Source organism: Nyctereutes procyonoides, unplaced genomic scaffold (assembly GCF_905146905.1).
Source record: "Nyctereutes procyonoides isolate TBG_1078 unplaced genomic scaffold, NYPRO_anot_genome, whole genome shotgun sequence".
Taxonomy (NCBI): domain Eukaryota; kingdom Metazoa; phylum Chordata; class Mammalia; order Carnivora; family Canidae; genus Nyctereutes; species Nyctereutes procyonoides.
This window is the reverse complement of record NW_026575048.1, coordinates 723,626-740,374: the sequence shown is the minus strand read 5'-3', so window position 1 is coordinate 740,374 and position 16,749 is coordinate 723,626. Positions and strand designations below refer to the sequence as shown.

Genomic DNA, 16,749 nt, shown 5'->3' with positions numbered 1-16,749 from the left:
TGTGGAAAAGCAAGGAGGCAGCAGAAGAAGAGTAGACGCGGGACGTTCCATGGAACGGGCACACATTTGAGGAGACTCGTGGTCCTCGCTGTTTAACTGTCTGCACAGCCTCAGGTCCCAGTGGGAGTCCAGCCTCCCCTGAGGTCACGGACAGGTCGGAAGATTAGAACGGGGGTTCACGTTCTCATGTCCGTGCCGTCAGGAGGGTTGCGTGGACTTGGCCCCTCCCAGGCACCACATGGAGGCAGGGACATGTGGCGAGGCCTGGGCGTGCAGGGCGAGCCGGGCATGCAGGGCGTGCAGGGCGTGAAGGGCGAGCAGGGCTTGCAGGGCGAGCCGGGGGTGCAGGGCGTGCAGGGCGAGCAGGGCGTGAAGGGCGAGCAGGGCATGCAGGGTGAGCCGGGGGTGCAGGGCGAGCCGGGGGTGCAGGGCGTGCAGGGCGTGAAGGGCGAGCAGGGCGTGCAGGGTGAGCCGGGGGTGCAGGGCGAGCAGGGCGTGCAGGGCGTGCAGGGCGAGCAGGGTGTGAAGGGCGAGCAGGGCATGCAGGGCGAGCCGGGGGTGCAGGGCGTGCAGGGCGAGCAGGGCGTGAAGGGCGAGCAGGGCATGCAGGGTGAGCCGGGGGTGCAGGGCGAGCAGGGCATGCAGGGCGTGCAGGGCGAGCAGGGCGTGAAGGGCGAGCAGGGCGTGCAGGGTGAGCCGGGGGTGCAGGGCGAGCAGGGCATGCAGGGCGTGCAGGGCGAGCAGGGCGTGAAGGGCGAGCAGGGCGTGCAGGGTGAGCCGGGGGTGCAGGGCGAGCAGGGCATGCAGGGCGTGCAGGGCGAGCAGGGCGTGAAGGGCGAGCAGGGCATGCAGGGTGAGCCGGGGGTGCAGGGCGAGCAGGGCATGCAGGGCGAGCAGGGTGTGAAGGGCGAGCAGGGCATGCAGGGCGAGCCGGGGGTGCAGGGCGTGCAGAGACTGGGTCAGCGTCGCGACGCCCCGTCCACCACTCGCCCGTTGTATTTTTAATCTTGGTGTTTGGTGATTTCACTGGTTTCCCCCGAATGTAGGGCATCTAGAGAGTTCCGGACGAACGCATTTGGAATGACTTAGGAAGCATTTTTTTGAGCAAAACATCTAGACCTGCGCAGAGTGAAAAGTGTTTAAAACCTGGTTCTCTCTTCTCTCTCTTTTTCCCTGTACGCTCGTCTAGGTACCTGCACTTTAATCAGATAGAAACTCTCGACCCAGAGTCGTTCCAACACTTGCCGAAGCTGGAGAGGCTGTAAGTTGGGTTTCCCGCCGCCCTCCCAGGTTGTGCGGGCGAGAGGAGGCCGCTGTCAGTCCAGACGCCCGACGTCGCGCGGTGCGCGGTCTCCGCTCCGTGTGTCGCGGTCCACAGGCGGGGCTGACCGCTGCCGCTTCGGGAATAGGGATAAAATAGAAAAGAAGCCCAAGTCCTTTCCTGAGTGACGGTCTCAGAGTCACTGAGATCAACCCGTGCAGCCGCCGAGCTGCCTGCTAACGGCTGGTTTATCTGACTGTGGATGGGCTCTTCTACGCACGCGCGACGCGGTTTATAAACTCGGTTTGTCGTATCGTCTCTTTCGGCAGATTCTTACATAACAACCGCATCACACATTTGGTTCCGGGAACATTCGACCACTTGGAATCCATGAAAAGACTGTGAGTGTGTGCTCGGCGCAGCCCCGATCGCCGCCGCGGGTCCCCGGGTCCCCGGGTCCCCGGCCGGGCTGCGGGTGCGGGTCACTCCCCGGGGTGGGGGGGGGCGGGCAGGGGCTCCGAGCCGTCCGCGCACACGCCGGGAGCCCCGCTGACCCGCGTCGACCCTGTTAGAGGCGACCGGGACTTTTCCCAAAGTCTAAGTTCTTCCAATTAATTTCTAATCCCGCGTCGCGTCTCTCTGGGCTGGGAGTGACATGCAGGGAGGACTCTGCTGTCCCCGGTGTTCAGCGTTCACGCAGCGAGACGTTAAGCAAACCGGGCTCGGATTTCCCGAGGCCTCCGCACATGTTGCTTCTCTCATCGCGAGGACTTTGTTCTATGGGGTAGAGGCCGTCAGGGCGGGTGGCGGCAGGTACCCGCTGCTCCGCGGCCCGGGCTGGCGATCGTCCCGTGTGCCAGGGACGGGAGAGTGGGGCTGGGAAGCCCAGGTCCCAGGCAAACTCGGGTGAAGTCAGCGGCTCCCGTCGCCGCTCGGGGGCCTTCGGGTAACGCCGTCAGCGGCCAGACTAAGCTGTGCGGTGGGAAGGTCGCTCGGGGGAGCGCTCCCGTGAAGGGGGCGCAGCGCGGGGGCCGCGGAGACGGGCCGGAGAGGCCGGGCTGCGGCGGCGGGTGGGGTCGCCCGGCCCCCTCCACCGCCGCCTGCGGACTCACGGCGCCCTCCCGCCCGGACGCGGCCTTCTGTCCTGCGCGGCGGGCGTGCGGGGTCCCACCTGCCGGTGGCCGCGCCTCACCGTCTTCCGTCCGTCAGGCGACTGGACTCCAACGCGCTTCACTGCGACTGTGAGATCCTGTGGCTGGCGGATCTGCTCAAAACCTACGCCAAGTCGGGGAATGCGCAGGCAGCGGCCACCTGTGAATATCCGCGCCGCATCCAGGGGCGCTCGGTGGCCACCATCACCCCCGAAGAGCTGGACTGTGGTGAGTGAGCGCCGCCGCGTCCCCTGGACCAGTGTGGCCACCGCAGGGCGCGGCACGTACGCGGCCCTTCCTGTCCTCGGGGTCGCTGGCCCCAGACCCTGCCTTGGGGGGACCGGACGAGGACGCTCCTCGTCGAGCAGCTCTCGGGTTCCTGGGCCTCTGTCGCCAGGTTTCCCCGCAAAATTAGACAAGTGGACGACACAGTGCTCCTCCCGCCCGTCCAGGCCCCCGTGCCTGTGGCCACCGCTGGGCAGGGCTCTGGTGGCGCAGGGTGGGGTTGGTGGGGCCCGGTGCCCACGGGGAACGCGGGGAATCGCTCGCAGCAAAGGGGCCGAGTCCGACGGCCGGACAGACGCTTGCTGACCGCGCCCAGGGTCCCGCGCGGCGTCCTGGTGGCAGCACTGTGGGGGCCGCCAGCCGAGTTTCTCTAAAGCGTCCGTTGTTAGCGTTAGAGATGGAGTCGCGGGCACCAGAAGGCCGACTGGAGGAGGCACGTGGTGTGGCCGCGGGGCCGTGGGAGGGGACGCGCCCCCCGAGGACCCAGCACGGGTGGCTCTGCTGCCCTGGCCTGCCCTGCACGGACAGGTTGCGGCCCTCGGGGTGGCCGTCGCCGAAAGCATTGTTTTCCGCTCTTCGGCTCCGTGGAGACGACTAAGGGTGTGGGTGCCCTGTGCACAGGGCCTCGCCCTCTTGAGGGTGGGCGGACGGCGGGGCCTGGCCGGGTGCTTGTCGCCACCCAGGCTCCCAGCGGCGGAGGTCTGTGTCCGCGGAGAAGCCCGTGCGTCCTCGTGGGAACGTTGGGGTGGGGTTTATGTCTGCTTGGGATGTTCTCTCGAACGGGAGGGGTTTGGTTTGGGTGCCCCTGCGCGTTGCCGGGTCGGTTTAAGACTCAGGTCTGCGTTTCCTCCTCCGCGCAGAAAGGCCTCGCATCACGTCAGAGCCCCAGGACGCGGACGTCACCTCGGGGAACACCGTGTTCTTCACGTGCAGAGCGGAAGGCAACCCCAAGCCCGAGATCATCTGGCTGCGAAACAAGTAAGTGGGCACGGGGGGGCTGCCATGGATGCTCGCCGTCCACCCGGGTGCCCGCTGGCTCCACCGTGCACGCACCCCCGACACCTGCGGACCCCGGACGCCTGTGACCCCTCGACACCTGTGACTCTCCTGACACCTGCGGACCCCCCTCCAACACTTGCGGACCCCCCAACACCTGTGGCCCTCCCACCTGCAGACCCCTCGGACCCCTTCAGACCCCCCACACACCCGTGAACCCCCTCCACAGTTCTTTCTCTGCTGTGGAGGGGGAGGTCCAAGGGAGAGCACGTTCTGCATCTTCTGGACCCTAAGGGGTGTGCGCTGCCCCCCCGCTGGGGGTGAGGACTGGGAGGGAGTCTGGGCTCCTCGCCCGCCTGCATCTGTTGTGGGAACCAGGCGGGGCTGGTCACTGGGGCTTGCCGCTGGGACGCTGGGAGCGGCCTCTGGGTGAGGAGGGTCCTCCCTGGGGAACAGCGTCCAGGGACGCCCGTCGGGCAAACAGAGCATGCCAGCCCCGCTCCTGTGCACGTTCTCACGGGGACAGCACGGGCACCTGCCGCTCTGCGGTCTCGGGCCTCCCCTCTGAGCTCAGGGCCGAGTTTGGTCACGACAATGGCAAGGAGGACAGGAGCCAGGAGCCCAGACGCCCCCCGAGCCCCCGTCCCTCCCAGCACGGGCAGCAGCGTTCGCCCAGCAGGGTGCTTGGCATCCGGCGCCGTCCGGGCAGGAGGGAAGACGCGTTCCTGCCTCGGTTTGTCCCCATGACCCGGCTTGGCGCTGTGGGGTCGTGACACAAGCTGTCCCAGCCTTCGGATAACGTGTTCCGGGTGACTCTGGGGTCATCCAGATTTAATACCCAGCGTTAACACGGGAGGAATAAGCGTGTATTTAAAAGGCAGAAAAGCTTAGATTCGGCTGAGTCCTTCGCGTTTGCTTTCATAAATAAACACGTTAATACCGGGAATTAAAACGTCACGGCCAAACGTGGCGCAGTGGAAGCCCGGAACCCCGGGCCTCAGGTCTGGTGCCAGCTCTCCCTCCCCCTGTCAGCTACCTCCTGGTTGGCCTCCCCTGAGGGTCAGCCTCACCTGCTGGGTCGGCCTCCCCTGAGGGTCAGCCTCACCTGAGAGTCAGGTTAACCTGCTGGGTCGGCTGGGTTGGCCTCACCTGAGAGTCAGCCTCACCTGCTGGGTCGGCCTCACCTGAGAGTCAGCCTCACCTGCTGGGTCGGCCTTACCTGTTGGGTCAGCCTCTCCTGAGAGTCAGGTTAACCTGCTGGGTCGGCCTCACCTGAGAGTCAGCCTCACCTGCTGGGTCGGCCTTCCCTGAGAATCAGCTTCACCTGCTGGGTCGGCCTCACCTGCTGGGTCAGCCTCACCTGAGAGTCAGGTTAACCTGCTGGGTCGGCCTCCCCTGCAGGTCAGACTCCCCTCTAGATCTGCCTCCCCTCTGGGCCCGCCTCATTATCTCGAATGAACTTGCCAGAAACCAAGGAAAACGTCTCCTTTGAATCTTCCCCACTATGTTCCTTTATCCCCTTTGGGAAGAGAACTGCTTTAAAACTTAAAAATCTCACAGATTTTGCACATGTGAGTAATAAACGGACGAATTAGAGACGCAGCGGGTCAGCACCCTTGCTAGAGAGGCTGAGCCGGCCGGAGCCTGGAGGCAGGACAGGTTCCTGGCAAGGCCGGGTGTGGGTGTGGGTGCCCTCCCGCGGGGTCAGGCGTGTCCTCGTGCCTTACGACCCCGAGCCGCCTGACTTGTGCCTTTGTAGTAACGAGCTGAGCATGAAGACGGATTCCCGCCTCAACTTGCTGGACGACGGGACCTTGATGATCCAAAACACGCAGGAGACCGACCAGGGCATCTACCAGTGCATGGCCAAGAACGTGGCCGGGCAGGTGAAAACACAGGAAGTCACCCTCAGGTACTTTGGGTCTCCAGGTACGTGCAGAGGACGGCGCGCGAGGGTCCTCCAGAACCGCCGTCCCCCGCGCCCGGCCGGGTAGGGACGCGGGAGGGACGCCGGGGGGACGCACGTGTGCCAGGCCGCCACGCGCCCTCGGCCCGCCCTCAGACTGACGTTTCCTTAGAAGGGGCCCGTTTGTGTTCGCTGCCGCGAGCGGTCGCCTTAGACTTATTCGCAAGTCGATCCAGCCCCCTCCGAGCTTTGCAATAGTTACCGTCCACCGGGCAGGGGAAGTGCCCGGGCACCTGGCACGCGTTCTTAGGTTTCCGGAGCCCAAGTCCCCCGTGTCTGCACAGCAGGCCGAGGTCGGCTGCTTCCGCGGGTGAGACACCGACTTGGGGCCGCAGCGTCCTTCCCGCTCCCGAATCGCCCTCTCCCGGCGCGTCTGCCCCTCCGCCGGCGCCGCTTCCTTAGCGCCACGCGGGGCCCAGCAAGCCTGAGGGCTTGGGTCTCCCTCCCTGCGGCTTTCGCTGTGTCACCGGGGGCGGCTCGGGGCCGGCCCACCCGGCCTGCGTGTGACGGTCGTGCCGGCCGGCCTCGCCTCTGCGTGTGCCCCTGAAGTGCTTGGCGCGTGGCGGCGGCGGGAGCACGTGGCCGCCCCGTGCGTTTGACTCTGGGGCTCGCGTCCGCGCGGTGGCCTCATCTGCAGCCTGCGCTGCTCCGGAATCGCTGACGTTAGGGTCGTTTCTGCGTTTCCGTCACCTGCCGCTCCTTAGGCACGTGGGGATGGAGCGCGAACGTTGACCCACGTGACCGACGCGCAAGTGTGTCTTCCTGCTTCTGTCCCCACCCGCCGGCTTCCTCCTGCATCCCCGGCGCCTGCCTGCCTGACCGCTCCTCGTGTCGGCTTCTCTCGCTCTTCCCCTTCCAGAGCTGGACACGTCACCCATCCGGTGGTCCCGGCTCTTTAGCGGGAACACCTGAGGCTGTCCCCATGTCCTTTGCTATCATAGGTCCATGTCCCTTCCTCCGGACCTCTCGGGCCTGATACCGTTTGGAAATCGGAAACTTGGGGAATTCCAGTGGGGTCCCCGGGTGCGGAACCTGTTCCGCTGGCCCGTGCCGTGCGGGGTCCCGGGTTCCACCCTGCGGTGGGCGCCCGCCGCGAACCGCGTGGACGCTGGCAGGACGTGACATACGCACACACCGTAAACTCCCCGGTGCCGGATACGCCCAGGTTTACAAATAAGTTATGAGAAAGGGTTTTATTTTTGGAGCATTTTTGGATTCTGGAATCGGGGAGAAGCGTGTTCTGGCCTGAATGAAAACATCACAGGAATGCCAAAAAAAAAAAAAAAGCAAAACCCCACCCTATGTGGGTCCGTACGTTGCTCCCCGGGCTCGTACAGTCCTGGGAGTGCCGTCGGGCCCGGGGGTGCGTGCCCGTGTGCCGCGGGCGGCCCATAGCTGTGCACTTGGTGCCACCGGCCCGTGAGTTCTGTTGTGCACAGAATCCCTCACAAAACACGCTGCTCCGGGCGTGGATTTCTCTTCTGGATTCAGATAGCGCAGCTTAAATTTGCATTTTTGTTTCCGTGGGGCAGATGGGTCGTTTTCCTAGGTTCTAAGTACGGTTTAAACACGGTGACTTCTGCAAGTAAGGACCTCTGGTGAGGTTTGGCTGCACTGACCGAGGTCCTTAGGATAAAGAAGGCGGGGCCGCCTCCGGGGGTCAGTCCACGCCGCAAGAGGACGTGGCCGGGCCGCCTCTCGGGCGCTGACCGTCCGGACCCAGGCACGCGCGTCCTCGCTGCCCGCGCGTTGCTTTTTTAAACGAGAAAGACGGCGGAGAGCGCGTGCTGATTAAATTGTCTTTGCTTTACTCCTTTGAAGGGCGATAGATGGAAAGAAGATGGAGAAACCCAAGCAAAACGCGGCTGCTAACCTGGAGGAAATTAACCCAGAACTTGTGTTTCGTTGTGACAGCTCGACCCGCTTTTGTAATCCAGCCACAGAACACGGAGGTGCTGGTCGGGGAGAGTGTCACCCTGGAGTGCAGCGCCACGGGCCACCCTCCGCCGCGGATCACCTGGACCAAAGGGGACCGCACGCCCCTGCCCGAGGACCCTCGCGTGAGCATCACCCCCTCGGGCGGCCTTTTCATACAGAACGTCCTGCAGGACGACAGCGGCGAGTACACGTGCTTCGCCTCCAACAGCGTGGAGAGCATCCACGCCACGGCTCTGATCATCGTGCAGGGTGGGTCAGGGCGCCCCTCCGCGCGCCATCCCCGCCCCGCCCCGCCCCGCGGCTTCGTTTCCCTGCGCCCTTCCCACGGCTGACATCTCCTCTGCGGTTGGGGGGGTCTCTTCTGAGTGGAAGGACTTGCGTGCGTCTCGGGGCCTGGCGTGAGCACCCTGGCTGTGGGTGCAGGACGCTGAGAGCCTGTCGCTGTGAGGCCTCAGCCGTGAATCCCCCAACGTCCCAACCGCCCCGTTAGTGGGTTTAGTAGTTTAGAAATTGCCAAGTGGGGCGTTTGCGTGGAGGCCCCACGACAACATAGGGCAAAACGCAGGGAAACCGGCGCTTCCGTCCTTGTGCCTCTGCAGGCCCGGTCTGCCTGCAGGGACGCCGCCTCGCGAGCACTCTGCCCGGAGTCCCCCCTGCGGCCTTTCTCTGCACACGTGACACGCACTCCTGTCACCCCGTCAGTACATCTGTTCGGGTGGACTCGGTGTGCACCTGGGCCGTGTGGCGTCAGCCCGCAGTTAACGGGCCCCTCCGGTCCCCTGCAGCTGTGCTTTGTGACTCTTAGCCACCTGCCTTGGGTTCCCCTCCCCGCCTCGGGCAGCTGGGGTGCCCACTGTGCCCACTGTGCCCTCTGCACGCTCTACTTCTGCGTCCCCCGCACCCTCTGCACCCTCTTTGCCCTCTGCATGCTCTACAGCCTCTGTGCCCCCCGCACCCTCTGCACCATCTGTGCCCTCTGCGCCTTCTATGCCCTCTGCACGCTCTACAACCTCTGTGCCCCCTGCACCCTCTGTACCCTCTATGCCCTCTGCACCCTCTGTGCCCTCTACACCCTCTGCACGCTCTGTGCCCCCTGCGCCCTCTGCACCCTCTGCACGCTCTGTGCCCCCTGCGCCCTTGTGCCGGGTGGCCCGCAGCTGCCTGGTTAGCAGACAGGATGATGCTCTTGATGCTCTTGATGTTTTCATGCCCTTCCCTATCTTGTCCCCCTGCTCGCAGACCCTCCCCCTGCAGCGTGGCTGGTGGCCCATCTTGGTGCCCTGGCCTCTACAGGGAGCACAGACAGGGACGCTACCTTACAGCATTTCTACCCCAAACCGTCTCTGAGATGTTTCTGTGTTTCCTTGCAAAGCTCTCCCCCAGTTCACCGTGACCCCTGAGGACAGAGCGGTCATCGAGGGTCAGACGGTGGATTTCCAGTGTGAGGCCAAGGGCTACCCGCAGCCGGTCATCGCCTGGACCAAAGGAGGTGAGCGCTGGCCGGCGCCCGGGGGACTCACTGCACTCACTGCACACGCGGGAGGCAGGTCCGTCTGCCCTTCCCCTGCCCCGGCCCGGGGGACCCGGGTGTGGGCCCACGGCTACCGCGCTGCACACGCGCACTGTCCCGCCTTCTGCTGCGCTCTGCTCCGGAGTCCCTGTCATACCTCGAATCACTTAAGGAGCATCTTGATGAAATCTAATAGCAGGTAGTGTAGAACTTTCCAGAAACCGTCAAAGCATGGGTTTCTAGAAGCTCGCTGTCGCTTCGTTCTCTGGGGCTGTGATGCCGTCTCTCCATCCGAGGTTAGACGGCCGATCCCCCTGATTCCTTGCCCCCCCCCACTCCAGCGGCTAGACTGCTGGCCAGTGACTTGATCACGACGCAGACGTGCCCCGGGCACCAGTGGCCTGGCTGGGAGGTGGCGGGGGGGGGGGGAGGAGGTGGCCTCAGGGCTCAGTCCGGGGTTGACCTCGAGGACCTGCCGCGAAGCCCAGCCATGCCACGGGGGGCAGCTCCCTGCCTTCATGTCGGAGGAGTAAGCACCTGAGGTCCCACCACCCTGTGCCCAGACAGGAGGGACTCGTCCAGGGGCAGGTGCCTGCACCTTCCCCGGGTGTCGCGGGTGTTAGGAACCTGTGGCCCCCGACCCCTCCCCAGCGGGCCGTCCTTGGGCCGACGCCCCCGAGCCCCCTGTACCCCTCCCCACGTCTCATCTGCTCCCTGCTTCTGGGGAGTTCGTCGGAGGCGGGGGTGCCCTGTCCCCGAGCCGGCCGCACACCGCTTGTGCTGGAATGTGGCTCGGTTGGCGCCGGTCATTCCTGTCGCTCTGCTCGCTCCAAGATCGTTCTGCTCCACCGGCTTTCCCGGGTGCCGCCCGCGCCCCATCGCACCGGTGCCCCGTGCCTTTCAGGGAGCCAGCTGTCCGTGGACAGGAGGCACCTCGTCCTCTCGTCGGGAACGCTCAGGATCTCGGGCGTCGCGCTGCACGACCAGGGCCAGTACGAGTGCCAGGCCGTCAACATCATCGGCTCCCAGAGGGCCGTGGCCCACCTGACCGTGCAGCCCAGGGGTACGTGCTTCCGGGCTGCGGGGAAGGGCAGGCCCCCTGCCGCCGGCGCCACCTCCCTGCCCGTGACCAGCGCCGCTCTCCTCTGAACACCTGTCCCTGGCACCTGGGCCCCGGGTGCGCGTCCTGCGTGGAATCCCCCCACCTCAGCCCGTGACCACGCTCGTGCTGAGCTCTGACAAGGCCGACTCGTCCGTGTTCCCCGGGGCCGACCGATGCCCCGTCAGGCGGGATGGCTCTGCGGTCCTCTCTGGGACGCTCGGTGCCAGGCGCCGGGTCTGGCGGCCGCTGGCCCGTGGACAGACCCTGACCATGTCCCAGAGATCCCATCTTGCCCGGCTGTCCTATGAGCCTTCACCCCCATCTTCCCTGTGTCATTTCTGGGAGCCCCCGACGGTCATCTCCACACGGGGCACCTGAGGCAGGGAGAGCTGAGGCTCGCGGGGCCTCTCCCGGTGCTTGGGGAGGGCCCTCCCCCGACGGCTGGGGCCTGGCTGGGTGTCCTGTTCCCTAGGCTGCTGCACTGGCTCTGGGTGCTCGGCCCGCCCTTCTTGCTCCTTGCTGGGCAGGGCTGGGGGTGCCTGTTGTGTGGGAATGTGGGGGGTCCCTGAAAGGCCAGGCCCCTCGATCCCCAGGTGAGACCAGCTTTTCTCCTAAGTGTGCATCTCCCGGCCTCACGCCAGCCTCTCCCCAGGGCCCGTCCCCTCCGCCCCCTTTCTCCGTGTTGACACAGCTGGAAGCGGGGCGGGGGGGGACCTTGTGCCGGCCAGGAGTGCCCTGGGCCTGCCCTGGCTGAGGACGATGGGCCGTGCCCTTCTGAAGCTTTGCGGCTCGGGTGACGAGGGTCCAGGTCCTCCCCGGTCAGCTGGCCCTCCTTGCCTTGCAGTCACGCCGGTGTTTGCCAGCATTCCCAGCGACATGACGGTGGACGTGGGCAGCAATGTGCAGCTGCCCTGCAGCTCCCAGGGCGAGCCCGAGCCCGCCATCACCTGGAACAAGGTACCGGGGCGCAGGCCGGGGCGCGGGGTGGGAGCAGCCCCCAGCTCGCCACTCCCACGCAGGGTCCCCGCGGAGAAAACCACGCACTGTAGCCCCGATGCTGTGCGACCCTTAGTAGCAAAACGGGAAGGAAACGGACCGAACGCTGTCCTTCTCACGTTCCTCTCAGTGACAAAAGCAAAGCAAACCCTCCGGTTAGATCCATGGCCCCATCGTCAATAGAGAAGGTTTTCGGTGGTTCCCGTAGTTCTCCGCGTTGCTCCTGTGAAGCCCAAGACTAAATTGCGTTGCAGCTTTTGGCCATTAGGATTGAGGGTGTCAACGGGGTGTGTGTCCGTGGAGGGCAGGGGGCCCACGGCAGGGGGCCCTCCCCGGAGGCCTGCATCCTGGGGGCCGCTTACCCCCCGCCCGCCAGCCCTCAGCTGCCCTCTGCTGGGACCCCGCGTGGCCACCCCGCTGGCCCCGCGGCTGTGCTCCCACCCGTCCTCGGCCGGGCACGTCGCCTGCCGTCCGCCCCTGTGGCTCGGGTGACCTGTGTCCCGGGAGACCTTGGCCAGGGCCCCGCTGCATCACCCGGTGCCCACGCTCTATGCCTTCCCCGCCGTCATGCGGGTCCCCTGGGGGGTTTCCTTTTCTGGGCCCCCAACCCTGGTCCTGCAGAATCCAAGGGCCTTGCTCTCTGTCTTCATCTTTTTGGATCTTTTGCAAGAGTTGAAGGCGAGTTTCAGTAAACTGGAGGGAATCTCCCCTTCTCCGCAGTTTTGCACAGATCCGAGCGGAGCGTCTGGGCCCCACACACCTGTGCGGTGCTCACGGTGGTCCCTCTGCCCCCAAGTAGAACAGCTCCTGCTTCCCGCCTAATTCCTGGCATCCTTTCTGTTCTGCTTCGCTCCAGGATGGGGTTCAGGTGACGGAAAGTGGGAAATTTCACATTAGCCCCGAGGGGTTCCTGACGATCCACGACGTCGGGACCGCGGACGCAGGCCGCTACGAGTGCGTGGCGCGGAACACTATCGGCCAGGCGTCTGTCAGCATGGTGCTCAGCGTGAGCGGTGAGTTCGCGGGCCGGCGGGGACGCTCGCAGCGTGGGCTCAGGCAGCAGGGGAGCACGTGGCCCAGGGCACGTCCAGACCCGCCGTCGGATTCTCAGAAGGTGGCGCGTCCCTGGTTGCAGGGGGCAGGGGGGGCGCCAGGGCCCCGAGAGGGTTGCTGCCTGGCCGGCATCACGCCCTCGGGCAGCCGCCCCCTCTCGCTGCCGCCCTGAGACTGCAGGCCCCGTGGGCCCTCCTTGGTCGGGGATTTGGGGGTTGGCAAGGCCGTCACCCAGACCCATTCAGATGGGACAGCGTGTGGTCGAGTCACCGTCTGGCGGGCGTGCCGAGCCGACGCGGCCGTTGCTTTAAGAGCCGGTGCCGCTTTGCCGTGCTCGCTCTCGTTCTGGACGGGGCCACGCGTCTTCCCAGGACCAGTGTCCTCCATCGGGGGCCGTCCCCTGCCCTGGACCGGATCCAGCCGCTGCGTCTGCCCCTTGCCAGCCCCGTTCCCCCGTTCCGTCCACACACGGCCACCACCTTCCTCAAACTGCAGGTCCTGTGATGTGTCACAAATACCTCCTTGTGGGCCGTGGCCCCGGGGTGAAGCCCGCAGTCTCAGGTTTGACCCAGACTCGCATCTCACACCCATCCCATCCCGTCCAGCTTCCCCGTGCCAACCTGGGCGGCCCGGCCTGAGTGTCCACATCCTTCACTTGGGCCGTGCGGCTGCCTTTCCCACTCTTGAGCGCCTGCAGGTGGGATGGGGTCTGGTGGGCTTGTGCACCCAGCACCTCCCGGTGCCTGAAGCCCGTGGGTGCTCACCAAATGGGAACCACAGAGGAATAGCTGGGAGCCTGGTTTAGGGGGGGGTTTAAGGGAAAAATATCATTTTCTCATTATATATGGTGTGTGAAATGGATGTAAAATTAGATTGATGAGTTCTGTGATTTTAGTTTTTTCAGTTACAATTTTTGATACCAAAAAAATGTTACTTTGATACAAATTACTTACATATGAGATTTAAAAACAATCTCCTACCCATGATCCTGCTTCCAAGAAATAACCACCATTGACATTTGGGTGAATTTCCTGTATTTTTTTGTAAAGATAGGTAGGTAGGTATATATTTTCAAATTATCTTTGTGATCATCATTTAGAGAAAAACAAATCCAAGTTGTTTGTAATAATGAAATATCCGTCACAAAAATGTGTAAAATCATCTGATTCGTTTGTCTACCACTTGGCATAAAAATATTAGGTTCACACCTTAGTAAATTTGGCTCCACTGGAGACATACCGAGTGGGGGTTTCTGCTGAGGAAATGCTGTTGGGCCACGTGGTGCGTGGGCGGGTGAATGGTTCAGACGCTGGAGCGGCTCACCGGCAGCGTGAGAGGGTCGGGTTTGCAGAGCACACGGGGGCGGCTGCACCGGGCTCTGTGCAGGGCGCCCAGGGTCGGGGTGCACCCAGTGTCGGGGTGCGCCCAAGGTCGCGTTAGGCAGCCCCTTCCGGCTCAGCGTGGAGACGCTGGTGGCACAGGGACGAGGAGCAGCAGAGCCACCAGTAGGTTCCAGCCGGGAGCGTGGGGGTGCGGGGAGGCCGCCGGAGGGGACCACCCACTTCAGCAAATTCTGAGAAGCAGAGCCACGTGCAGCGGCCAGTGCGGAGCCTGAGGTTGGACGCGCCGAAAACCAGGAGGCCCGTGGAGGCCCCGGGGGAGGGCGGCCAGTCTGGGGCCTTGCTGGCCACGCCTTCCTTTGGTTCTTATTCCACGTACGTGGGAAGTCCGTGGGCGGTCTGCTTTGCTCAGCGGTGGCACCGGCCAGCCGTAGGGACAGGTGCGAGGAGGCAGTGAGCCCAGTGACTGGCCGCAGATCCACGGGCCGCCGCCGTGGCCGCCAACCTGGCCGACAGAGCAGGGCAGACCCGGCAGGGAAGGGGCGTCGACTTCTGTGTCCACAGGTCAGGGCTGGCGGGTGACCATGGCACCGACGGGATCGCCCAGGGGCAGCCTAGGGCAGGTAGGCGGCTGGCAGCTGGGCCCCGGCCGCTCTGGCGGGACGAGGAAGTGGCCACACCCCCGAGCGGACCAAGGAAGAGTGGGCGTCGGGACGCCAGAGCGGGGACCAGTCAGGTCTGGGGACCTGTGGGTCAGACGAGGACAGAGAACGAGCCTGACCCTGCAAAGGACGGCTCGGAGGTGTGAGGAGTCGGCAGGAGGGACACCCCAGGCGGAGGAAGTATATGTATCCCAGGTGGGAGGAGGGATTTCCCACACGGAGGAAGGATATCCCACGCGGGAGAAAGTGTCCCCCAGGTAGGAGGCAGTGTATCCCAGTCCGGAAGAAGTGTATCCCGGTGGAGGGCGAGGAAGTGTATCCCGGGGGTAGGAAGTGTATCGGGGGGAGGAAGCGTATCCCCAGGCCAAGCGAGAAGCATTGCTCTAGGTCCTTCCAGCGGCGTCAAATTCCGTGGGAAGGCGGCGAGCCGAGGGAAGGCCGTGCAGCCGCTGGCCGAGTGCGTCCCTGGTGCCGTGGGCACCGGCCGCGGCCGATTGGTCGGGTGGGGGTATTTTGTTCGGAAGCTGTGGTATTCAGGGACAGGAAAGACGGGAGTAGGAAGTGAGGAACGGGGGCACCCGGGGGCGCAGTGGTGGGGCGCCTGCCGTCAGCTCAGGTCACGCTCTCGGGGTCCTCGGATCGAGTCCCGCGTGGGGCTCCCTGCTCAGCGGGGGGCCTGCTTCTACCCTCTCCTCCCACTCGTGCTCTCTCTCAAATAAATAAATTAAAATCTTATAAAAGAAGAAGATCTGGCACAGCTTCAGAGGGTCCCAGGCTAAGCCGTGTGCACACGTGCTCCCGCGTGTGTGGGGGTGGTGACGGGGATCCGTGTCGGGGAGGCTTTGGCCTTTGGTGGGAAGGAGCTCGAGGGGCGCAGGCCGCCGGCCGCGCTGCCCAGAGCACCTGCAGCCCCGCTCTGCAGGGACAACTGCCCTGTCCCCTTCCGTGTCCCCTTTCCCGTCGTCTTAGGGGCATCGCGTGATGTCAGGACTAAGGTCTGTGATGTGCGTCCTGCTGGGAACCGGCCCCTGGGGTGACTGCAGCTTCGCTGTGCGAGCAGGACGCGGGGACCGCGAGCCTCCCGTGTAAACGACGGCGCGTGCAGACGCTGCCGCGGGAGGCACGCGGGGGCGGTTTCCTGTAACGATCGGCTTCCTGTTTTCCAGTTCCCGACGTCAGTCGAAACGGCGACCCGTTCGTGGCCACCTCGATCGTGGAAGCGATTGCGACCGTGGACAGAGCCATCAACTCGACCCGCACACACCTGTTTGACAGGTACGGCGGGGGCGGAGGCGCGCGCACACCTCCGCTCGCTCGGCCCCTGGGGGGCGCAGAGCCGGGACCTGTTGCGTCTGAGGGAAAACCTTGTAGTTTGAGCATCGACGTAGTCGGCGTCGGCATCAGGTGTCGTGGGGGTCAGATCCGAGAGCCGCGTCCTTTCTGAGTAGGAGCCACAGAGCACACGTCCTAGGAGGTCTCGCCCCGAGAGCAGGCCCTCGGGCCGTAGCGTAGTCCTCGTTGGCAGCTCCTAAGCGTCTTATTCTGCATCGTAACTGGAACAGATGACCTGTGTTTTCTCTATTGACTTAATTGTTTGTTTTTAGTGTCTTTGGTTTTGTTGTGTTTGATGCCTTCCACTTGGGATGAGTAAGGTACGCAACATCACGTCTCTAGAAAAGTAGCTACAGAAATACTTAGTGGCAATAATTATGTTTTTGGATGTGACTGATTTCTGTCCTCAAACGTTTCTTCTGTCTTCCCCGTGTGCTCCTGACCCCCTGGCAGCCGCCCCCGAACCCCCAACGACCTGCTGGCCTTGTTCCGCTACCCGAGAGACCCCTACACCGTGGAGCAGGCGCGCGCGGGAGAGATATTTGAGCGGACGCTGCAGCTGATTCAGGAGCACGTGCAGCACGGCCTCATGGTCGACCTGAACGGAACAAGTCAGTCCCCCCCACCCCCACCCCCACCCCCAAGCGCCGGCCGCTCCCGCGTGCCCCGCTGAGTGAGGACACGCCTGCCCAGGTGTGGGCCGTGCTGGGTCCCGCAGCCACCACCTCCCGGGCAGGGTCGAGCCCCTGGGATCTGGGACCTGGCCCCTGGGACCTGGCCACTCGGCTGTGGTACGGGAACCCCGGACAGGGGCGTCGGGCCGCCCTGGTGCCCCGTGGACCCGCTGCCAGCAGAGGTGCTAGCGGCCGGGGTTTCCACCCTGTTGGAGCCTCCCTTCTCCTTCGGCAGCGAGCGGCGTTTAAAGCTCTCGTGAGCGTGTGCGCCGAGCTCCGGGGTCTCCTGACTTGCCGTCAGTGGGCCCATCTTGCCCGTCAGGGTGGAAACGTCCTTAAGAATTGAGCGTTCCTGGATACAAATGTGCAATGGCAGGTGCTCGTGGGGTGTCCCGGGGGGACCGGGGCGGCAGGTGACCGTGGGGTGTCCTGGGGAGCCTGGCATGACAAGTGTCCGTGGGGTGTCCCGGGGGGGCCGATGTG

General features: G+C 64.5%; 1 protein-coding gene across 2 annotated transcripts in view; it reads left to right on the top strand.

The window, feature by feature from the left end:
• The window catches only part of PXDN (peroxidasin), a 71,799-nt gene that overhangs the window by 39,036 nt on the left and 16,014 nt on the right, over positions 1-16,749 (top strand). For both annotated transcript variants that reach the window (XM_055327160.1, XM_055327159.1), the window contains 12 exons: positions 1,190-1,261; positions 1,591-1,662; positions 2,471-2,640; positions 3,558-3,675; positions 5,453-5,622; positions 7,574-7,846; positions 8,970-9,086; positions 10,012-10,170; positions 11,054-11,166; positions 12,062-12,218; positions 15,427-15,535; positions 16,046-16,203. In XM_055327160.1, the coding sequence (XP_055183135.1) occupies positions 1,190-1,261; positions 1,591-1,662; positions 2,471-2,640; positions 3,558-3,675; positions 5,453-5,622; positions 7,574-7,846; positions 8,970-9,086; positions 10,012-10,170; positions 11,054-11,166; positions 12,062-12,218; positions 15,427-15,535; positions 16,046-16,203 (1,688 nt within the window). The remainder of the gene's footprint in view (positions 1-1,189; positions 1,262-1,590; positions 1,663-2,470; positions 2,641-3,557; positions 3,676-5,452; positions 5,623-7,573; positions 7,847-8,969; positions 9,087-10,011; positions 10,171-11,053; positions 11,167-12,061; positions 12,219-15,426; positions 15,536-16,045; positions 16,204-16,749) is intronic.